Source organism: Pollachius pollachius, assembly GCF_949987615.1.
Source record: "Pollachius pollachius genome assembly, chromosome: 12".
Lineage (NCBI taxonomy): Eukaryota > Metazoa > Chordata > Actinopteri > Gadiformes > Gadidae > Pollachius > Pollachius pollachius.
Genome location: NC_136945.1, coordinates 561,405 through 583,299, shown reverse-complemented (window position 1 = coordinate 583,299; position 21,895 = coordinate 561,405). Strand labels below are relative to the sequence as shown.

Genomic DNA, 21,895 nt, shown 5'->3' with positions numbered 1-21,895 from the left:
GTTTGTGTCTGTGTCTGTGTGATTGTGTGTTTGTGTGCGTGTCTGTGTCTGCGTGTCTGTGTGATTGTGTGTTTGTGTGCGTGTCTGTGTGTTTGTGTCTGTGTGTGTGTGTCTGTGTCTGCGTGTCTGTGTGATTGTGTGCGTGTCTGTGTGTCTGTGTGCGTTTCTGTGTGCGTGCTGTGTGTCTGTGTGTCTGTGTGCGTGTCTGTGTGTGCGTGTCTGTGTGATTGTGTGCGTGTATGTGTGTCTGTGTGTCTGTGTGTCTGTGTGTCTGTGTGTGCGTGTCTGTGTGTCTGTGTGCGTGTCTGTGTGATTGTGTGTCTGTGTGCGTGCTGTGTCTGCGTGTCTGTGTGATTGTGTGTGTGTCTGTGTGTGTGTCTGTGTGCGTGTCTGTGTGTCTGTGTGTCTGTGTGTCTGTGTGTCTGCATGTCTGTTTGTCTGTGTGCGTGCTGTGTGTCTGTGTGCGTGCTGTGTCTGCGTGTCTGTGTGATTGTGTGTGTGTCTGTGTGCGTGTCTGTGTGTCTGCGTGTCTGTTTGTCTGTGTGCGTGCTGTGTGTCTGTGTGCGTGTGTGCGTGTCTGTGTGTCTGTGTGTCTGTGTGTCTGCGTGTCTGTGTGTCTGTGTGTCTGTGTGTCTGTTTGTCTGTGTGCGTGCTGTGTGTCTGTGTGCGTGTCTGTGTGTCTGTGTGTCTGTTTGTCTGTGTGTGTGCTGTGTGCGTGTCTGTGTGTCTGTGTGTCTGTGTGTCTGTGTGCGTATCTGTGTGTCTGTGTGTCTGTGTGTCTGTTTGTCTGTGTGCGTGCTGTGTGTCTGTGTGCGTGTGTTCGCGTGTCTGCGCTCACCATGCGACTCTGGTCCCGGCTGATGTTGGAGGGGTGCAGGTCCTGAACGGACAGACACTGCTGCTCCATGTCGAAGCTCCACAGCCACTGGCCCGCCTGGCCGCTGCGTTTACACTCAGACCGCAGCGCACAGCTGCAGGGACACATGGGTACACGCTGTGGGTATAGGGACGCGTTTCCGACGCTACTTTATTGTAAATATTGTAAATCCCAGTCAGACTTTCACACCTGGCATGGAACCCTCATCTTCGTCCTCGCTAGTTGCTTATGTTCTCTGACGAATGCAAGACAAACGCCACTTTTGCTAGGTATGAAACACACTGCACTCAAAACAGATACGTGATATACACTAAATGGATGATGTTTCCGCGGCTCATTACAGGCCTAAGTGAGCTTCCCTTGTGGATACATTTCCCATGGCGAACCTTTTTTACCGTTTTAGCTCTTTTTCATTTCATGAAACCATTTGAAGTAGTCGCTGATCACTGCACGCACAGTTCAAGACCGCGACCATGAAGAGATTCTAGTAATGCAGACTGCAGAGTGAATCCATACTGCAGCGAGCTCTGCCGTCTATAAAGTGGCATAAAGTGGACTGGAAATAGCCCCCATCACCTGTCGCTTCAACCTGGTCCTTATGGCATCAGAATAATAGTGCTTAAAGTAGTTGCAATGTCTTTTTCTTTCAAGCATGTGAAGGTGTGATAATAAAATGACCGCCTTCAATTTGTCAATGTGTTTGCGGACTGACTCAACACTACAAGTCAAACCACACGTTAGACCCTTCTCACGGATGTGTCATTGCTGGATAACCACAGTGTCCCTCATGACGCCGATTAGGGGTCTACTTCCTCTCTGTACCTGGGCCCTGGTAGTGGATATACCTTCACTAGCTCAGGCTTCTACCCGGGCCCTGCGACATTCAAGTAGCAGACCCATGATTAGTGTTACAGTGACACAGTGTTTATCAGACTACGATATGAAGGTCTATTGCTGCTTTGGGTTCTTGACAGCCACAAGTGATCGCTTGCCACAGTCTGGATCACAAATCCATGGACCTGCCACCGATTCTATCCGGAAACAGCAATTGCGAAACCCTGGTTCACCACAGCGTGTTTGACAGTAAACTGAACTCACCTGCCCTCCAGAACACACCAGCCACAGTACGGGTCATGGCCCTGCAGGCAGGAATCACAGTCTGTGTGTTTGTGGCACTCGGCTACAGGCCTCTTCTGGAGCTGGGAAACATAAGGTCCATCTCATGTTACCAGTTTGTGGTCCTGTGTTAAGGTGTATGTGATAATGTGTGCCTGTGCCAACGTGTTACCATTTGATAGTGTGTGTGTGCGTGTTTGTTACCATTTGATGGCGTGTGTGTGTGGGTGCGCACCATGGTGGAGGTCATGATGAAGAGGTGCTCCTCCTTCTGGTCCAGAATGAGGTCTGAGCTGATGGGGGTGTTGGCCTGAACGGGGACCACAGCGTACTCCTCCACCTCGCCGTTGGGTCCCAGGTACACCTGGGGAACAGCAGTCTCATCATCATCATCTTCATCCTCCTCCTCATCCCACTGTGTGTGTGCACAACTCGCAGTTATGTCAATCAATATGGATTCACTTGCAATCAAGGTAATGAAAAGGCGCCTTGTTGTGATGGGTTGTGTTGTGGGGTATTGGCTCAGAGCGCTATAATACTAGTATTAATGTTATTGTTAGATTGAGGGTCAGTGTGTCTGGCCTATTTGTCTATCGCACGAGAACTGCGTTGTGCCACGTTGTAAACACAGAAACAAAAAATCTCTGAGCAACCAAGACAATCGAGGATGAGCTAAGATACAACACCTGCTCACTGGCTATTTGTTGTAAAACATTTGAGAATGAAATTTAAATTTCATTCTGTTGCAGACATTTACTGTTCAGATTATCAGATTTCCACTGCATTGCAAGGAACGGTTCAGGTGATTCTAGGAGCATCCTGTGTGTAATGAATGCTAAATATTTGCCAGCTTTTGGCCACAGTGATGGTTTGTGTGAAGACGTAGAGGAAAGAAAATACAGTAGTATCTACCAAGATATGTGGGGAACCGTGTGGAGCAAGACCAGCTTTTTATACCATTACATCCTGACCAGGAAGAGAAACAGAGAGGGGAGGGTCGGAAACCACAGCACAGTAAGAGAAATAGTTTATATAGAAAGAGATGTTATCTAGGAGTCAAAACACAACCATCCTCTGTTTTCCCACAACCACATTCACCAGCTGAACTCGACAATATAAACGTTGAAAAGACTATCCAAACGCTTTTGCAATGCTTGGGTGAATGGGGTTGGACTTCTTTATTTTCAATCATAGACCCTGACATTCCCAGAATATTGATGTTTTGCCACCAATGCCGTGGTAATGAATTGACCCTGTCTTCTTGTGTCAAAGAGCTGACAATCAGCATCATCATCACTGTCAATAAGCCACTGCCACCAGCACATACAGCCTCCGGTGTCATGACTCCATGAAAGAACACCCTATTTAGGGCTGTTCGTGAAACCAGTACAGCGATGAGGACCGCATGTATCAAGGAGCCAACACTGTTGCTTTTCATAATGCCTGCCCGTGGCCAGCAGCGATGCAGGCAATGTGGTTAAGAAACGTCTGAAACAGGGTTAATGGCTGTCATTGTGCCCATTCTACTGCTGCTGCTGAGGTCCAGCCCGCAGGCAGCCATTGATTAAACAGCCACAAAGGGCCAACTGTCTGTGAGTCTGTCCACAAGCTGTGAACGAAGTTCCCTAGAGGCCATTATATGTCTGCTGACATAATAGATAGGTGGATGTTGTCTCGATTATCTCCACTCCTCTTTGGTTTAATTTCTCTCTTTCTGACTTTTGTTTTTCAGACCAATGGCCGGTCACAGGCCTTCAAAATCATTTTCTCACATTCAATTATTTTATTATTAAAATACATTATTATACATATACAGACGACGGTGTCGGGGTTATGCAAGAGGACAGCCAGCTCGTTGGTAGCAGTTAGGGCTAGGTGCCTTGACCAGGAACCCCACGACAAGGGGACCAAACCGGCAACCTGCTGATCCAGTGCAGCCTTTTGTCTGACGATCAGGTGAGCAGATGCACTGACCAACAGAGGATCTGGGGCCTTGTCTGATGATCAGGTGAGCAGATCCACTGACCAACAGAGGATCTGGGGCCTTGTCTGATGATCAGGTGAGCAGATCCACTGACCAACAGAGGATCTGGGGCCTTGTCTGATGATCAGGTGAGCAGATCCACTGACCAACAGAGGATCTGGGGCCTTGTCTGATGATCAGGTGAGCAGATCCACTGACCAACAGAGGATCTGGGGCCTTGTCTGATGATCAGGTGAGCAGATCCACTGACCAACAGAGGATCTGGGGCCTTGTCTGACGATCAGGTAAGCAGATCCACTGACCAACAGAGGATCTGGGGCCTTGTCTGATGATCAGGTGAGCAGATCCACTGACCAACAGAGGATCTGGGGCCTTGTTTGATGATCAGGTGAGCAGATCCACTGACCAACAGAGGATCTGGGGCCTTGTCTGATGATCAGGTGAGCAGATCCACTGACCAACAGAGGATCTGGGGCCTTGTCTGACGATCAGGTAAGCAGATCCACTGACCAACAGAGGATCTGGGGCCTTGTCTGACGATCAGGTGAGCAGATCCACTGACCAACAGAGTATCTGGGGCCTTGTCTGTGCCACTGTTGCTCCATGCGTATAGCATGCCTCAGGATTTCAGCGCCAACGTCTGGACGTGCTCCAGCAGACCAAGCCCATGGAACCAGAGGTAGGAGTTGACAGTTGTCCCCCTAAACTACACATTTCAGGCCTTCATGCTGCACAGCATGCCAACAGGACATTCCTCTGGTCTCCTCTCTGACCTCTAACTGACCCTGAATGAAACGCATCATATTCACACGACCCTACAGTGACCTCTGCTCTGCTCTGTTTGGGACCCACCTTCCCTCACAGCCACAACACACCCCCTCTGTCCCTCTCATGACTGCAGTGATAGGACCTTCTCAGGGCTGTTCTCTCCGTGTCGGGTCATGGAGACGGTCCATGGGCTGTGGATGCGATGGCAGCAGCTAAACTGTTACTCTGGGACGGATGGCACAGAGCAGGGGCTGTCATAAGACCATCATGATGGCAACAATAGGGCCATGCCATTGGTACTGCTTCCTATTAAAAGGATAACTAAATAGATGAGGCCTCAATAGGCTAATTTCACCCCAACCTTAACCCTGACCATGGTGGGAAAGGCTTCCTACAAGACATCCGAGCACATGCAGAGCTGGACACGCAGTTAAAGACACAAGAGCAATAAGGACAAAATACAAAAAAAGAACGACATTGCACACAAACATACGTTTAGACCATAGCTGTCAAACTCAAGGCGTAATTTAATTTGGCCCGCCAGATAATATCTAATGTCTATCAGAACTGGCCCGCCGGTTTATCGCATTTCAGCGTTAAAACTACAAGTCCCACAATGCACTGCCGCTGCGCTGGTATACGTCAATCGAGGCCCGCAAGCGCGAGCCCAGCCCCCACTACCTGTAGCGCTCTAGTCTAGAATGTTTACTGCAGCAGCCGCATACTGTTTATCACCTGAAGTGACCTAAGTGTTTTAGCTAACTTTTTGTTAGCTACCTGTCGCTTTCCCCGAAAAAAAATGGCTAAACGGAAGGTGGACATTGAGAACAGGGTTTTTCAAGAGAGGTGGGAGGCTGAATACATGTTCACCGATATGAAGGGCAAACCCATCTGTCTTGTGTGCGGAGCAGATGTGGCTGTCACGAAAGAGTACAATTTAAGACGGCACTATGAAACGAGACATCAAGACAAGTACAAGGATATGAACATTCAACAGAAGCTACAGAAGGTAGTGGAGTTGAAACGAAGTTTGATGTCACAGCAGACTATGTTTGTTAAAGCCAAAATACAAAGTGATGCTGCTGTAAAGGCCAGTTTCATTGTGGCGGAGGAGATTGCTAAATCCGCCCGGCCCTTTACCGAGGGAGAATTTCTAAAAAACTGCTTGTTAAAAGTTTGCGATGTCTTGTGCCCAGATAAAAGACAAGCCTTTTTAAACGTCAGTCTGAGCAGAAACACCGTTGCTGATCGTGTATGTGAGCTCTCCACCAATTTACAACAACAGCTGACGGAAAAGGGAAAACAATTTATCGCATACTCCCTCGCTGTGGATGAGAGTAATGACACATCAGATACGGCCCAGCTGTCAATCTTCATCCGCGGAGTTGACTCGAGCCTGCGCGTTACAGAGGAACTTTTAGGACTGAAATCAATGCACGGCACAACTACCGGGAAGGATCTCTTTGATGAGGTGTGCAAATGTGTGAATGAAATGGGTCTGCCTTGGGATAAACTTGTGGGACTAACAACGGATGGGGCGCCTGCGATGTGCGGTCAAAAGAATGGATTGGTGGGCAGGATTCGGGAGAAGATGCTGGAGGTGAACGGCGCAGGTGAGCTGACAGTGTATCACTGCATCACACACCAGGGATCGTTGTGTGGCAAAGCTTTGAAAATGGATCACGTAATGACAACTGTAACACAAGCAGTTAATTTCATTAGGGCCAAAGGTTTGAATCACCGTCAATTCAAGTCCTTTCTGGTGGAGATTGGTTCGGAATATGGTGATGTGGTCTATCACACAGAGGTGCGGTGGCTAAGCTGGGGGAGGGTGCTGAACAGATGTTTCGAGTTGCGTGAGGAAATATGTCAGTTCATGGAAAGCAAAGGGAAAGACACAACAGAGCTCCGGGACAAAGGGTTTTGGTGTGAATGGGCGTTTCTGTGTGACATTACAAGCCATCTCAATGCGCTCAACCTGCAGCTTCAAGGGCGGGATCATGTGATCACTGCCATGCACGCTGCGGTGAAGGCATTTAAAACCAAACTGCGCCTGTGGGAGATGCAAATCCTGCGAGAAAACCTGGGCCATTTCCCGTGCTGCCAAACTATGAAAGCAGGTCTCTGTGTTCCAAAGTGCAAAATTTGCTGAAAAGCTCGGCATACTTAGCGCCGACTTCACACGCCGATTTGCCGACTTTGAAGCCCGAAAGAGTAGTTTTGAACTGCTCAGTAATCCGTTTGCCGTAGACGTGGAAAGCGCACCAACCAACCTCCAAATGGAGCTGATCAAACTCCAATGCAGCGACACACTCAAGTCGAAGTATGACTCTGTTGGTGCTGCACATTTTCCATTTTCCATTTTCCACGTTTCATCCCTGACACAATGCCCCAGCTGCGTGCTCAAGTTGCTCAAATGCTCTCTATGTTTGGTAGCACATACCTATGTGAACAACTTTTCTCTGTAATGAAGTTGAACAAAACATCACACAGGAGTTGTCTCACTGATGAACACCTTCACTCAGTCCTGAGGATTTCCTCAGCTCAGAGCCTGACCCCAAATATTGAGGAACTTGCGTCGAAGAAGAGATGTCAAGTATCTGGTTCAGGCACCAGGGCAAATCACAGTGCAGTAAACTGAGCTTTAATGTAGCATAGGTTTCATTTTTGCACTTTTGTATATGTTTGGATATTAATTGAGGCATGTGAAATTAGTGTCTTTTTTATTTTATTTTGAAATTTGATCTGAGTTAGCCTCCTTGTTTCAGATTACATATCTATTTATATGTGTGAAACTAAGGCTGAGTTCATGTTTAGGCCTACAAATAAATAAATCTTATTGTTTGGATTTTCAATGAGAGAGGCATGAGAATTAGTGTCTTCTTTATTATATTTTGAAATTTGATCTGAGTTAGACTCCTTGTTTCAGATTATATATGTATGTGTAAAACTAAGGCTGAGTTCATGTTTAGGCCTACAAATGAATAGATCTTATTGCAATAGCTTATAAACCTAAGCTTTAGGCCACTTTCAGATTCAATATAGGTAAAACTTAAGTTCATAATAAATATTGATATGTCCGGCCCACGGCTTGGACCCAGTTTTTTATTTCGGCCCACTGGGTATTTGAGTTTGACAGGCCTGGTTTAGACAAACGTATGCAGACAGACACGTGTACAAACAGAACTTCACTGCAACAAGCAGGACATAGCAAGCGGCAGCAGAAAGAGCTTAGTGCTGACATGTGTATTGATTAATCATCCATCGTTTTAATTGGTGATAGAAAGATCTAGAAGTGTTGTCTGGTTCAATTTTCTATTCTACTCTCTGTAACCTCTGACTAAAGTGCCTTTAGCCAGTCTGGCTGAAGGCACTAGTCAGTGACCTCTCCTCCACAGTGATGGAAGTGATTGGATTTTGATCTTATATATGTATGATATATAGAACACACACACACACACACACACACACACACACACACACACACACACGCAGGTCTCTAGCCTGTACCCTGTGCAGGTGACGGTCGCTGTACCTTGTGCAGGTCTCTAGCCCGTACCTTGTGCAGGTTGCCTTTGGAGTCCCCGAGGAAGGCGATGGTGTGGTGTTCCCTGACGCTGACGGCCACGGCGGTGAGCCTCGCCGACGGACTGTGCAGGATGGTCTCCGCCACCACGGGCGTGCGGCTGGCCATGGGGCTTGGGGTGTGGTCCGAGCCGCAGGGGTAGGCCTCCAGCGTGTTCTGTGAGCACCAAGAGTTATAAGAGATAGCAGGCAAACACATGGCGTTGTGTGTTAAAGTAAAACCCAAGATGATCATAACCTCTGGCCTGGTGATCGAAATAAATAATACTGAATAATACTTGGAGGAGAAAACAACTTATTACGGAAGGTGAGATTTGTAAGAGTTATGCTCAGTGTGTGTGTGTGTGGAAAGGCTGAAGGAGGAGGTCAAAATACTGGAGGAACCGCCCCCCTCAGGCTGTGACCAAGAGCTCGGTCCTCCCCCCGGGCTGCTACAGCGCTTTGCTTCTGCAGTTCGGTTACACGCTGGAACAGCGAGTGTTGTCTTTGGTTCTGCAAGATTTATGTTTCCAAGAGAGCGTTTGAAACTGGGGGTCAACTGGTCTTGAGGTGAGCAATAGGAAGGTTGAGGCAATGAACCCAGGATTCCAGTGTTGAGGCCCCTGAAAGAGGCCTCCCTGGGGTCGGATGGTTCCTTGGTGGAAGCAGCTGGCCTGGGCTTTGAAAAGTAAAGTCTGCTGGAATGCTAATGTTGTCACCACTAACCCTCACAAGAGCTTAATGTAGGTTCTGATAAAACATCACCTGTATCGAAAGAAACAGTGTGTGCAACCAATACAGCTCATGATGTCCAGTCTAGAACCATAACCAAGACAGGACGCTAAGTATTAACTTTACCACTAACTCCTCTGGCCTGTATTCACCTGGCCTGTATTCACCCGGCCCAACGGCTCGCTGGGTAATAAGGGACCTTTAAACAGCGTGCCTGTGTGACATTATCCTTCCTGTTGTGCCATTCATCTAGTTCTATTCCTTACCCAAACCAAGCTTAACGACTATTGAGTGTGTGTCCGTGGAGGTTTGGGGTTCGACCCCGGATGACACACTAGACAGAAACAGAGCATGCTGCTCTCAACATACACCAACACACCTGCAATTATGTTTGAGGGGATCCCCTCCAATCCCATTACGATCGCAATAGGGACGTTTGGAAAGAAATTGTAAACATTTTGCACTATAATATATCATTGCTAGCTATCGAGATAGACAATATTTGTTCTAAAGCTAAATCCCAACATCTACATTCCAATACACACCACTGAATGCTCTCTGGTGTCTGACTGTTAGCATCATCCATCCAGAACCACAGCCAACATAGCCCCCCGGAGACGCCCCCCTCACCTCGGGCAGGTTGGCGCAGTTGGACTTGACGTCGTACTCGATGTAGGCGGCGTCGGCCCCGGCCTCCCGGCCCGACTGCGTGTAGCACAGGTCCCGCGTGGCGTCGATCCTGCTCTCCAGCTCCTCCAGCCGGAAGGTGCAGAGCGCCGAGTCGTCGCTGGGCCGCGCCGACGAGGCCAGCCGCGTGGAGAACACGCCCAGCAGCACCTCCGAGCCGCGCTCCGCCCCGCCCAGCCGCACCGCCTGCAGCAGGTTGTACACCTTCCCCGCGCCCGAGCGGCAGGTCAGGGGCACCTCCACGTAGGAGTAGTAGGCCTGGTCGTCCAGGCACACGCGGGACACGTAGCTGCGGTACTCGCGCGACAGCGACTTGAGGTCCCGCCGGTAGAACAGGAAGTAGACGTGGCGGCGGCGGGCGAAGGACGCCACGAAGTGGTGGTCGTACTCCGAGAGGCGGCCCGCCACTGCCAGCTTGGCCGTCTCCTCGTAGGAGAAGACGGGCTCCTGCTTCAGGTTGCGGGTGGAGATGGGCGGGTGGCTGCTGGTGTAGCCGCGCCCCACGTACAGCACGGGCTGGCGGGAGGGCCGGGAGCGCACCACCAGCCCCACCGTGCTGACCCCGGGGTCGTTGGCCGCCACGTACTGCGTGTCCACGGGCCGCTGGGCCGAGAACAGCACTGTGGACACATTGGCCAGGCTGCGCTTCTGGCAGATGCCCTGGTTGACGCTGCCGCAGGCGATCAGCTCCATGGAGTAGGGGTCCACCAGCAGCAGCTTGTTGTGGTTGGGGGTGAGCCGAGCCTGGGGGCAGTTGCCCTGGGTGACGGGGGGCAGGCACTCGCGGCTGTCCGTCACGGGCCCCGTGTCATCCTGCAGCTCCAGCGCCAGGGTGCGGTCCAGCTGGTAGAGGCGGTCCCGCCCCCCGACGTACACCCGGCCCACCGCGGGGTCCGGGTGCAGCGCCAGGTGCTCAAAGACGGTGTCGTTGCGGCCGAAGGAGGGGTAGGGGGGCGGGGCGAGGGCGGAGGCCACGGTGGCGGCCAGCAGCAGCACTGAGAGCGGGCCTGGGGCCCCCGAGGTGCGCTGCACCATCCCCACAGAGCTGGATGGGGCAGAGAGGACACACGTCAGCCCGGGCCCCCACCCGATCACTGAAGGGAGTCAGCGGCCCTCACCTCTAGGGAGTAACCACCAGGTCATTCACGCTATGAGCCGCTAAAACAATCAATGAGTGGACCTTGGATCTGGAACAGCGATAAAGTCAAACAGGCAGATGTGTTTCCTCACCATTTGTTTCCAACGCTGTGTTATGGGGTCATGTCTCCTCCAGCTGCCCAGCTGGCACAGGAATAAAAACAAGAAGAGACGCTGAAGAAATGGCTCCTTCCGAAGACGACCTGTGAAACACGGGGGAGAGAGGGGTTAGAACACAGAGCCACATGGGGGAGAGAGGGGTTAGAACACAGAGCCACATGGGGGAGAGAGGGGTTAGAACACAGAGCCACATGGGGGAGAGAGGGGTTAGAACACAGAGCCACACGGGGGAGAGAGGGGTTAGAACACAGAGCCACATGGGGGAGAGAGGGGTTAGAACACAGAGCCACATGGGGGAGAGAGGGGTTAGAACACAGAGCCACATGGGGGAGAGAGGGGTTAGAACACAGAGCCACATGGGGGAGAGAGGGGTTAGAACACAGAGCCACATGGGGGAGAGAGGGGTTAGAACACAGAGCCACATGGGGGAGAGAGGGGTTAGAACACAGAGCCACATGGGGGAGAGAGGGGTTAGAACACAGAGCCACATGGGGGAGAGAGGGGTTAGAACACAGAGCCACATGGGGGAGAGAGGGGTTAGAACACAGAGCCACACGGGGGAGAGAGGGGTTAGAACACAGAGCCACACGGGGGAGAGAGGGGTTAGGATGCGGTGCAGGGCCCTATATTTTAAACGCTCTGTTGGCATGCACTCGTCTTGTGATTTCATATCATCCAGGCGGTGATATGAGGTCACATGGCATTAGATGGTGGAAGTGACGAAGAGTCCCACTAGCTTGAATAGGAAAACCACTTAACGACAATAAGTTAAATGTGTTGATGTATTGCTCTTCAAACATATTTCTCGATTGATTATGTTTGATGTATCTTACTATCTATCAAACATGCTGCCTAGCTCTACAAATAAAGGTGGATTTCCTTATTATTAGTTGTCAAAGCCGTCGGGAATGCTCTTCCTAGTTACATTTCTATCAGAATTCCCAGGCTTGCTGCTGGCTCTTTTATGGATAGTGAATCCTTTGCAAAAACCAAGCAATCAATGTCAGTCAAAGAGGGGCACCCTCCCTTCATGCACACACACAGACGGCATATGAACCTCCTACATTGCTAGGATACAAAGAATGAAATAATTTGTGTTCAGGCACTGGCGGACACTGAAGTAGGGGTCTGGAGAGCAGTGGTGCTGTCTGCCCCCCGTCAGCCATATGCTCTGGAGCACATCTACACGTCTGTCTGCACAGTAATGGATACCTCCTTGTGGCTCGCGCTAAATTATACCCCCTCTACCCTTTCCCTCCTTCTATTACCCTTTTATCCGTCTCATTTCTGCTTGCATGGCATCCAAGATTTATATTAAATAGAAGGTTGTGTTCCACTCCTCAACCACAGGAGGATGCAGGGTGACCTCTTTGAAAAGGAATTTATTCTGTAGGAATGAATTAAATCCTCAATTAATGGATGCTCTTCCTTAGGTGTTTTCTGTTTTGGATATAACTCAACGGAACTATAATTACAAAAAGACACCAGAGGTCCCGCCGGTAGAACAGGGAGTAGACGTGGCAGCGGCAGGCGAAGGACGCCTCAAAGTGGTGGTCGTACTCCGAGAGGCGGCCGATTAATATATAAACCATAAATGACCAACATTTAAATGACTGCAAATGAAACAAAAAGCACTATATCACATATATTGAACAAATAAACAAAGGTACCTCTTATCCATAAAACAGTTTATATAGACGTCGTGTTTGCTGACATGGCACATACCTGGAGGAATTCATTTAATTCCAAATGAGTTGTTGACAGAATTAAACTGTCATGCCCTTCTATCGCCATAGCAACACATCGTCTCTAATGAAAGCCCGTAAACAACACCTCAAACGGGGCGCCCGGTCCTGGTCCGGCACGCCGGCCGCGGCTCCCAGGGGGGTCAAGGCTGGAATTCCAGAAGGGAGGGAAGAGAGGAGAGGAGGCCGCTGGCTCCTTCTCCCTGAAGACGGTCCCGGCTGCACTGCCCCCCCCCGGCAGAGTTCAGAGCTCTAAACACTGTGGGAACCAGGCTCAGGACCCCCACGAGGGACGGCCAACCAGAGAGTGTGATTGTGGGATAAGAAAACATTTACCAGAGCAGAAGCACCAGCATTCAACTGCATTATTAAATGAGACCTCCCCCCCCCTCAGACTGCTTCCAGACCGCCACGGTTCCGCTCAATAGCAGATCAATGCACAACTAATTCGGGATCCTCTCTGTAGTATTTTTTATGCTAGCTGAGGGCTGCCGGTTCGCGGCGCGCACAGCAAGCTACATATGAAGGCCATGTCTCGGGTTTGTCTAGCAGACATGTGAGCGTGTGAGCTTCTGGAGACTGGTGAGCGCGTCGACGGAGAGGAACTCTCCGGCAGATGGCTGACAGGATGGCTGCTCTCCAGTGGAGGAGAGTTAAACCACATGTGTTGTGATTCATCAAGGGAATCCCCCAAACTGACCCTGCGTTCTTATATGGGCCTGCTGGGAGAATAGTGAGCTAGTGCGCACTTCTACGTTGGACCAAGTGGTTTGTAGCAGAAGTAGTTATATTTTCATTGTTCTGGCCTTACATTTCCTCATTGATGGGCTTTCCTTTGTAAAGCTTTACCTCACAGACATCCCTCGGTTCCATGACTCTTTGAGCAGGACTAGCGGCAAGCAGCACCTTGTAATAAGGGGACAAGATGACTTAAGCTACTGCATTAAACTTCATTCTTTCAAGGCAAGCCCCCTTGTTCTGATCTTCATTGAAACGGGTTCCATGGTAAAGCAACGCCGACAGAGGCTGGTTTGGTAGAAGAAGGGTTCCCCATTCAAGCAGTGAGTAATCCAATCACACTCACACTCATTCAGTGTGCTCAGACACATGAGAACAAGAGAATGGACTGATGATTCAATTCTCCTGTTTGGGAAATCACATTTAGTCTCCGGATGAAAGTTCCTCTCCATTTAGTTTTAGTTCACGCCCCATTACTTCACGCAGGCCTATGTTCTTGGTTTCACTGTAAGTGTTTGTACGGTTAATGAATTTATATGGAAAGATCTGTCCGACCATAGGAAATGGTTGGTCTTTGCATCACAATGTAGCTCATACGATTGTAGATCACGACCTCAGCTCACATATAAATCCCCTTGTAACTTCAGGCCTATTGAACTTATATTACAATGTAACCAACACCTCTTCCTTGCCATTTTCAAAATATTAAATATTGCTAAATATATTTTAAACCCACAAGAAGGTATTTTCATTCGTAATATTGTGATGGCAGGATATCAAACCCGCCGGTGCAACAGAAGCTGGACAGAAGTTGTGGATAGCACTAAGAAGCGTTCCATCATGTGAGTCTCATGGCCGGCTGACTTGCTGACCACAGCAGCCGTTACCACTCAGCAACCAGCCTCAGGACCAGCCGCACTGGGGCTGCAGAGGGAGGGAGAGCTCCGCTTGGAGAGCTGAGCAGGGGACAGAAAGGAAAGAAATGGGGGCACCGGAGAACAATAGAGAGAAGGGGCTGAAGAGAGAGCGAGAGGGGGGGGCGAGGGAACAGGCGAGGGAAATGTGCAGCAAACAAGTGCTTGCAAGCCTCAGTGATCGCTGAGAACTGATGGAATGTGACTAATGATAATACGCCACAACACACACAGACAGAGAGACAGACAGACAGACAGACAGAAAGAGACAGAGAGATCCAGACAGAGCGAGCGATTTGTGTGCATAAGTATATATATATATATATATATATATATATATATACACACACATATATACATATACATATTTTGGTGTCATCCTTGATCGCTGCTCTTTCAATCACTACCTTCTTACCGATGGACGTTCTGAAGCAGGCGGGGGAGAGTTTTACGGCCCAGCGCTTCAGAACAGAGAAGAAGGGGAGTCTTGGTAATTAATTACAGTGTCGCCTACCCATAATGCCTCAGTCAGCATTCAGATTCACAGAATGTAGCGGTGGCAGAACCAGGCAACTTTTTAATTAGGGACGTGAGCATGTGTGTGCGGTTTAAATCACACACACACACACACACACACACACACACACACACACACACACACACACACACACACACACACACACACACACACACACACACACACACACACACACACACACACGCAATAACAGTAGGTCGTTCTTTAGAGATGTTTGTTTGTTTTTTTTTCTCTCACAGACAGGAAGGCAGGACTTATCTGGCCTTTGGGGGAATTACAAACCATCTGCAATCAGTAATGGCGTAACATCAACAGAACCATGTTTACAAAGGAAGCTTTAGTGGCTGTGAAGAGCGGGTGGTGTTCCGTTCCACAAACAGTGGCCCTCCGCGTTCTCCCGCCGGCCCCAGTGCCACTGTATGCGCTGATATACGAGCTGTGGAAACCATTAGGGTCTTCTCGTAAACGGGGTCTATTGTTTCCTGGGCTGGGGTCTGAGGGGCGGTCCGTATAAAACCTACCTAGCCTAGACCTAGCAGGAGGGGAGACGTTGTATCGTGGTCATAAAGCGAGGATGGAGAGGTAGGACAGGAAGTCAAACCCCCTGGTTCATTGAGACTAAAACGTGTAGGATAAACAAAACGTTGCTGCTATCACTACTATTATTGGATTTTTGCCTTTGCATTGGTGAAATAAGAAAAAATACAAATACAACTGTACAGGATAAATATAAAGTGAGTGAGTGAGTGAGTGAGTGAGTGAGTGATAACAATACTGGCATCAACCACACACTTGCAGAGGGTTCAGCGCACCATTTCAGCTTGAAGGCTAAATATTATCAAATTAGCCATACATTGAAATTTACTAAATTCCCATACGTACTCTTCAACTCTGCATGACACTCTTCAAGATGCGCGTGTCTTGAAGTCTAGAGCATTTATCAGAAGCTTATATAATAGCGCACACATTAGCCATAGCATTTGGGACGGCCTGTGTTTGATCAGCCATGATGCTGGCTGCTTCAGTCTCGGAGCCAACGTCTAGTTCCTCAGCCTAACATGGGAGGGGTTTGGGACGGTTTGGAAAATCTTCAGGACATTTCTTTGAACATCTATATTTCTAAACTTTGAGGGAATAAACATTTGATTTGTTAAGGTACTAGGCCTCATCACAGTTTCCCAACCTTGGGGTCACCCAGTATACAGGGGGGTAGGATTTGGCAGACTCACAGCTCCTGCCTACAGGAGAACTACAAACTATTTAGTGTGGCTCCATGTGCATCCGTTGACTGGGACATTGGTATTACAGGCTATCGTTTAAAACTATGTGCAGATGCACAGCAATACAACATAGCAAGAGTTTTCAGATGCAAAAACCGGGTCAGGCTACATGGTGGGGGGGGGGGGGGGGTGAACTGATGAGTGTGTACGTTCAAGATGACTGACATTACACACCAGTCAGCCTCATGTTGCTCACTGTACTCGGAAGGGCTTAAGACGGGCTGAACTGGTGTTATTAGTGCTTCGCTGCTCCTAGCTGCTCTCCCTGCATGAGTCTCGTCCGCTGGCGCTAGACTGGCCGGCTGGCTGGCTATCAACAAGTTATTTATAGCACACATCCCTCAGCAATCACTGAACAGATTCCCCCGCCCGCAAAGTTACTTCAGAGAACGAAAGCTCCGGAAAAAAGTCAAGACGTTGTGTTTCAGGCCAGCGCATTATTCCAGAAACTTCTCCAAGACAATAAATGGAAAAAAGTGGGAGAGTTTCAGCTGTTCGACCGCCCTAAAAGGGGTGGCCCCCCCTTGAGAATTTCTACTGGACATGTTCCCTCGGTCGAGGGTTGAGGCACTTGTCACTGGAGGGGAATGAGTGGTGGTTTGGAGGGAGGAAGTTCACAGGAGCCGTTAGAGCAGGGGTCACCAACCTTTTTGAACCTGAGAGCTACATGGGTACTGAGTCATACGAAGCGCACCCAGTGTGATACACTCTTCTGAAATAACAAATTTGCTCAGTTTGCCTTTAGTTACATATTATTAATATTGATTAATGATACTCATCTATGTGAAGACACTGATCATGTTAATGATTTCTCGCAATAATTATCAACATTGACTTAGAAAAGGTGTGAAAGAGTTGTTCAAGAATGAGTTGTGCTATGTTTAGAACAGGCCTGCGGGCGCCTCATATGGTCCTTGCGGGTGCCCTGGTGCCCGCGGGCACTGTGTTGGTGACCCCTGCGTTAGACTTTATAGCTCTGATAAAATGGCCCCAGAGGAAAAAAGGATGAGCGTTAATCCTACTACACTAGAAGGCTCCCAGTGTCTTCTGTGTGGCACACTCACATTGTCTGTTCTTATTTGTGTACAACTCATCCTTAACCCCTTTTAGAGCAGTGACAACATGGATACAACGTCTACAAACACATCAAAATGGAGGACATCTGGTGTACAGACATTACAGTGGTGAATTACAGCGAACAGCACTTCAAAGCAACTAGAAAAACTGAGTTGTAAATACAAGAAGCCGTAAAATGAAGTTTCAACGTTTCTCTGGGTTGTTGCGACATGATGGTCAACAGTTGCAAACTTCATAAAGACCCACATGGGCCGACCGGCATGAGCATCACAGTGACTCCTGGGTTTGATGTAGGCGGTGACGTGGAGTAGGTCTAGGCTGCATGAAGACACGAGTGTTCAGCACTATGCGATGACGACAACAGGCCTCATGACCTATCCCCCACCCATCGCTCTCCCTATTGGTTGGCAAGAATCTTACTTAATCTATATAAGTGGAAAAAAATCTTAATCTGGTCGGTCTGGAAATGAAATGACCTTAAATGTAAGAAAAATAATCAGTGTCCATTGGGAATGGCTGACTTGTGTACGGTATAATGAAAATAAGTAAATCCCTTTGACACACTGGCTTGTGTTCAAACACAAAGTTGTGTGTTTAAGGAAAGTGTATCATTTCTAGGTACAGGGAAACCATTGTGGAAGGCAGCTGTCTGTGTGGCAAACCTGTCGGCCATAGTAGTGTGGAGTTGAACACAGACAGCAATCACACATTGTTTCCGACCCGATAGCTGATACCAGACACCTGTTTTTCTCTGAAGGGTCTGAGGTTATGATTTAATGTTCCAAACATCCCCTTTCCAAACCAAACCGTCAACTACCATTGAAATGAGGAGCAACGGAATGGAGCAAAACTCCCCAGATGCAAGGCAACCGTTTGTTATCCTACATACATATGAACAGATTTTCCACAAAATCGACATAACATACAACAGACATATTGGTAAATGGCATGCATCGCCAGTAGGGGGCTCTTCACCATGTACTTTGATCGAGGAGCTGGAGTCAGAGGTACATCGGCCATTGAAGAGGAGGGCTTTGCTGTTCCACTGCGAGCTACGCTGGTTTGGACAAGAACGAAAAAGACGGAAACAACACAAACGCCACCGTTGACATCGGTTGATCGGTGTGCTGTTAGCTATAAACGCCTTGCCACCGCAGGACAGGACATTGTACTAACATGAACCAGGCTTCCAGGGGCTTGGGGACAGATCTGTTTTCCGTAATAAGACTAGAAGAGTATTGGCCATCTTGGTGCTATTTTGAACCGACAGTGTGTACTGTGGAGGCCTTGGTGCCTAAGCCGTTCTCTGTACAGACTAGTCCGGGAGCCCCGCTAGGTGTCTGCCATGGCAACAGCTGGATTAGCAGGCAAGCCAGAAGCCACAAACACGCGCTCAGACCAAAGGAATACGCACCCGGAGGCACTAACATGTCTGATCACTGATAATCCTGCACTATTAAGGCAAAGACCCAACCTGCGCAACCCTCCACAAACTACCATATGCTGACTGTTTTTAACAAAGCTTTTACCACAAAACATGCATTCTGGTAGCCAGTGTATGGATGCATTTTGTGCTTTTAAGGTTCATTCAACCACGTGTGCTCTACCAGTTGGGCTAGACGGGAACACCGTTCAGAAAACTAGCACTACGTACCTTTAACAGCGAGGTGTACACAGAAGCTTCCAAACTCCTCAGATAGAGCCTGGAGATAATCATGTTTTTAGGACTCTGGAGAGAGTGAAGCAGCACATCCGTTTCAGTCGGTCGTGTCCTCTCTGCTCATCATGCTCACATAAAACATGGTTAAAAGAGAAGTGCATGCGTGTGTGCGTGCGTGCGTGCGTGTGTATGTGTGCAGGTGTTGGGGTGCGTGTATGAGAGAAAGAGAATGCCATAAGCCTGTGTGTTCAGCGTGAAATTAGAGCTTGCGTGCCTCTTTAAACGCTTATGTCAGAACTATGACCACATAACTGGAAAGAATGCAGAACTTTCTTAAATCCTCCCTGAGAAGGAACAGCCATAGCGTCCTTTGGCCAGTGAGTCATGTCTTAATGACATGGTTACATAGGAGAGCACTGAGACAGCCCTAGCTAGCCATTAATAAACAGAGCTGCTGTTGATACTAATATTACGCTTTTGTTTGACTCCAGCCACGTAAAAGACACAAGAATAACAGAACAACACTAGAATCAACTCTGCGGCCCTAAGACAAAGGGCCATCAGCCGCCATGGGGAGGATTTACAGCTGAGATTCAGCCATCTGGTGACTTTATGAACACTGTCACAGGGACAATGACTTCTCTCCTGAACAAAGGCTCAGACTCTACCCAAACCAGAAGTTTACCAGCAACGTGTATTTATTGTCAAGTTTAATCCCGGACGGCTTTTCTTTGAGTGGAGGAAGGTATTTGTTTGTAGCCGAAGGTGCTTTGATGGAGTTGAAAGGCTGCATGGCATGGGCGATAAGAGGAGTGCTAAACACACACACACACACACACACACACACACACACACACACACACACACACACACACACACACACACACACACACACACACACACACACACAAACACACACCTCCTCCGCCCCCCTTATGGGCAATGCTTTGTTGTTTCTTTTTTGTCCTAGATTGGATAGTCCCTCTCCATATATATATGTAGTTGAGCAAACTCTTACATGTTGGAAAGTATCTTCCCTGACACTGTCATCATTTACCCTCATTCGAGACTGGAGCTTTGACCATGCTTTTGACCAACGCCCCACTCCTGCTCTACAGCCAACGGGTTCCCAGTTCAAAAAGTCTAGAGTAAAAGATTAACGGAGGCACTGGGAAATTACATCGTTGTTTTTGCAGTTGTGAAATTCACTGCTAAGAATCGGTTGAGCAAACCAACACTTAATATCCAGAGGACACCAGCAGCAAAATTAACCAGAGAGTCCTCACAAAAACAAACACTTAATATCCAGAGGACACCAGCAGCATAGTGAACCAGAGTCCTCACAAACACAAACACTTAATATCCAGAGGACACCAGCAGCATAGTGAACCAGAGTCCTCACAAACACAAACACTTAATATCCAGAGGACACCAGCAGCATAGTGAACCAGAGAGTCCTCACAAACACAAACACTTAATATCCAGAGGACACCAGCAGCAAAGTGAACCAGAGAGTCCTCACAAAAACAAACACTTAATATCCAGAGGACACCAGCAGCATAGTGAACCAGAGTCCTCACAAACACAAACACTTAATATCCAGAGGACACCAGCAGCATAGTGAACCAGAGTCCTCACAAACACAAACACTTAATATCCAGAGGACACCAGCAGCATAGTGAACCAGAGAGTCCTCACAAACACAAACACTTAATATCCAGAGGACACCAGCAGCAAAGTGAACCAGAGAGTCCTCACAAAAACAAACACTTAATATCCAGAGGACACCAGCAGCATAGTGAACCAGAGTCCTCACAAACACAAACACTTAATATCCAGAGGACACCAGCAGCATAGTGAACCAGAGTCCTCACAAACACAAACACTTAATATCCAGAGGACACCAGCAGCATAGTGAACCAGAGAGTCCTCACAAACACAAACACTTAATATCCAGAGGACACCAGCAGCAAAGTGAACCAGAGAGTCCTCACAAAAACAAACACTTAATATCCAGAGGACACCAGCAGCATAGTGAACCAGAGTCCTCACAAACACAAACACTTAATATCCAGAGGACACCAGCATCATAGTGAACCAGAGTCCTCACAAACTCAAACACTTAATATCCAGAGGACACCAGCAGCATAGTGTACCAGAGTCCTCACAAACACAAACACTTAATATCCAGAGGACACCAGCAGCAAAGTGAACCAGAGAGTCCTCAAAAACACAAACACTTAATATCCAGAGGACACCAGCAGCATAGTGAACCAGAGTCCTCAAACACAGCCAGACAAAATAAGAAGTGAAAAGACCTTGTCATCTCCTCTCCAGCTCTCTTGCTGTGGAAATATTGATACACAATGTTATCATCAATACATCATGTAGTTATTATTTTAACATCAGTTTCAACAACAGTTCAATACTCCAAACATCATTGATGTGTTTTGGATGGTCAAGTCAACAGACCACCAACCAAACACAAGGTAGTGTGTGTGTGTGTGTGTGTGTGTGTGTCCACAGCTAGAAACACATAAAGCCCTCTTTCTCTCATTACCCTGCTTAGGGAGTGCCGGTAAAGTCCCAGTGACTACCGTACTCATTTGGACCACCTCAATGGTGTGCGTTTAAAACACCAGTACACAAAAGACCTCTATGTCCCCATGTGTAATGCTGCTTTTCCATAACGTTATAGAAGGGTGTGCGTTGCTGATGGTGCCAGATTAACATGCCTGTTGCACAACGTCAGGGGAGGCAGGCCGACTTCAGGCCGTGAAAGTAGAGGAACAGGAAGAGTGGGCCTTCGTAAACTAGAGGATGGAGAACACGAACACATGCAATGCTTCAACAGAAAATCATTATTGAAGATGCTGTCAGCCAATGAATTCTGGCTTTGTGACATAATTTAAAGATCTCCTATTATACTACTTTTCTGGTCTTAATTTCTTATTAATG

At 48.3% G+C, this 21,895-nt stretch overlaps 1 protein-coding gene across 1 annotated transcript in view; it reads right to left on the bottom strand.

Annotated features, from left to right (window-relative positions):
* Nucleotides 1-21,895, bottom strand: part of plxnb1b (plexin b1b) — a 74,539-nt gene that overhangs the window by 26,372 nt on the left and 26,272 nt on the right. The window contains exons 3-8 of the mRNA XM_079747427.1: nt 10,959-11,068; nt 9,672-10,773; nt 8,305-8,487; nt 2,229-2,357; nt 1,976-2,076; nt 839-971 (exon numbers count right to left, since the gene is read on the bottom strand). Coding sequence (XP_079603553.1) covers nt 839-971; nt 1,976-2,076; nt 2,229-2,357; nt 8,305-8,487; nt 9,672-10,763 — 1,638 coding nt within the window. The 5' untranslated portion in view covers nt 10,764-10,773; nt 10,959-11,068. The remainder of the gene's footprint in view (nt 1-838; nt 972-1,975; nt 2,077-2,228; nt 2,358-8,304; nt 8,488-9,671; nt 10,774-10,958; nt 11,069-21,895) is intronic.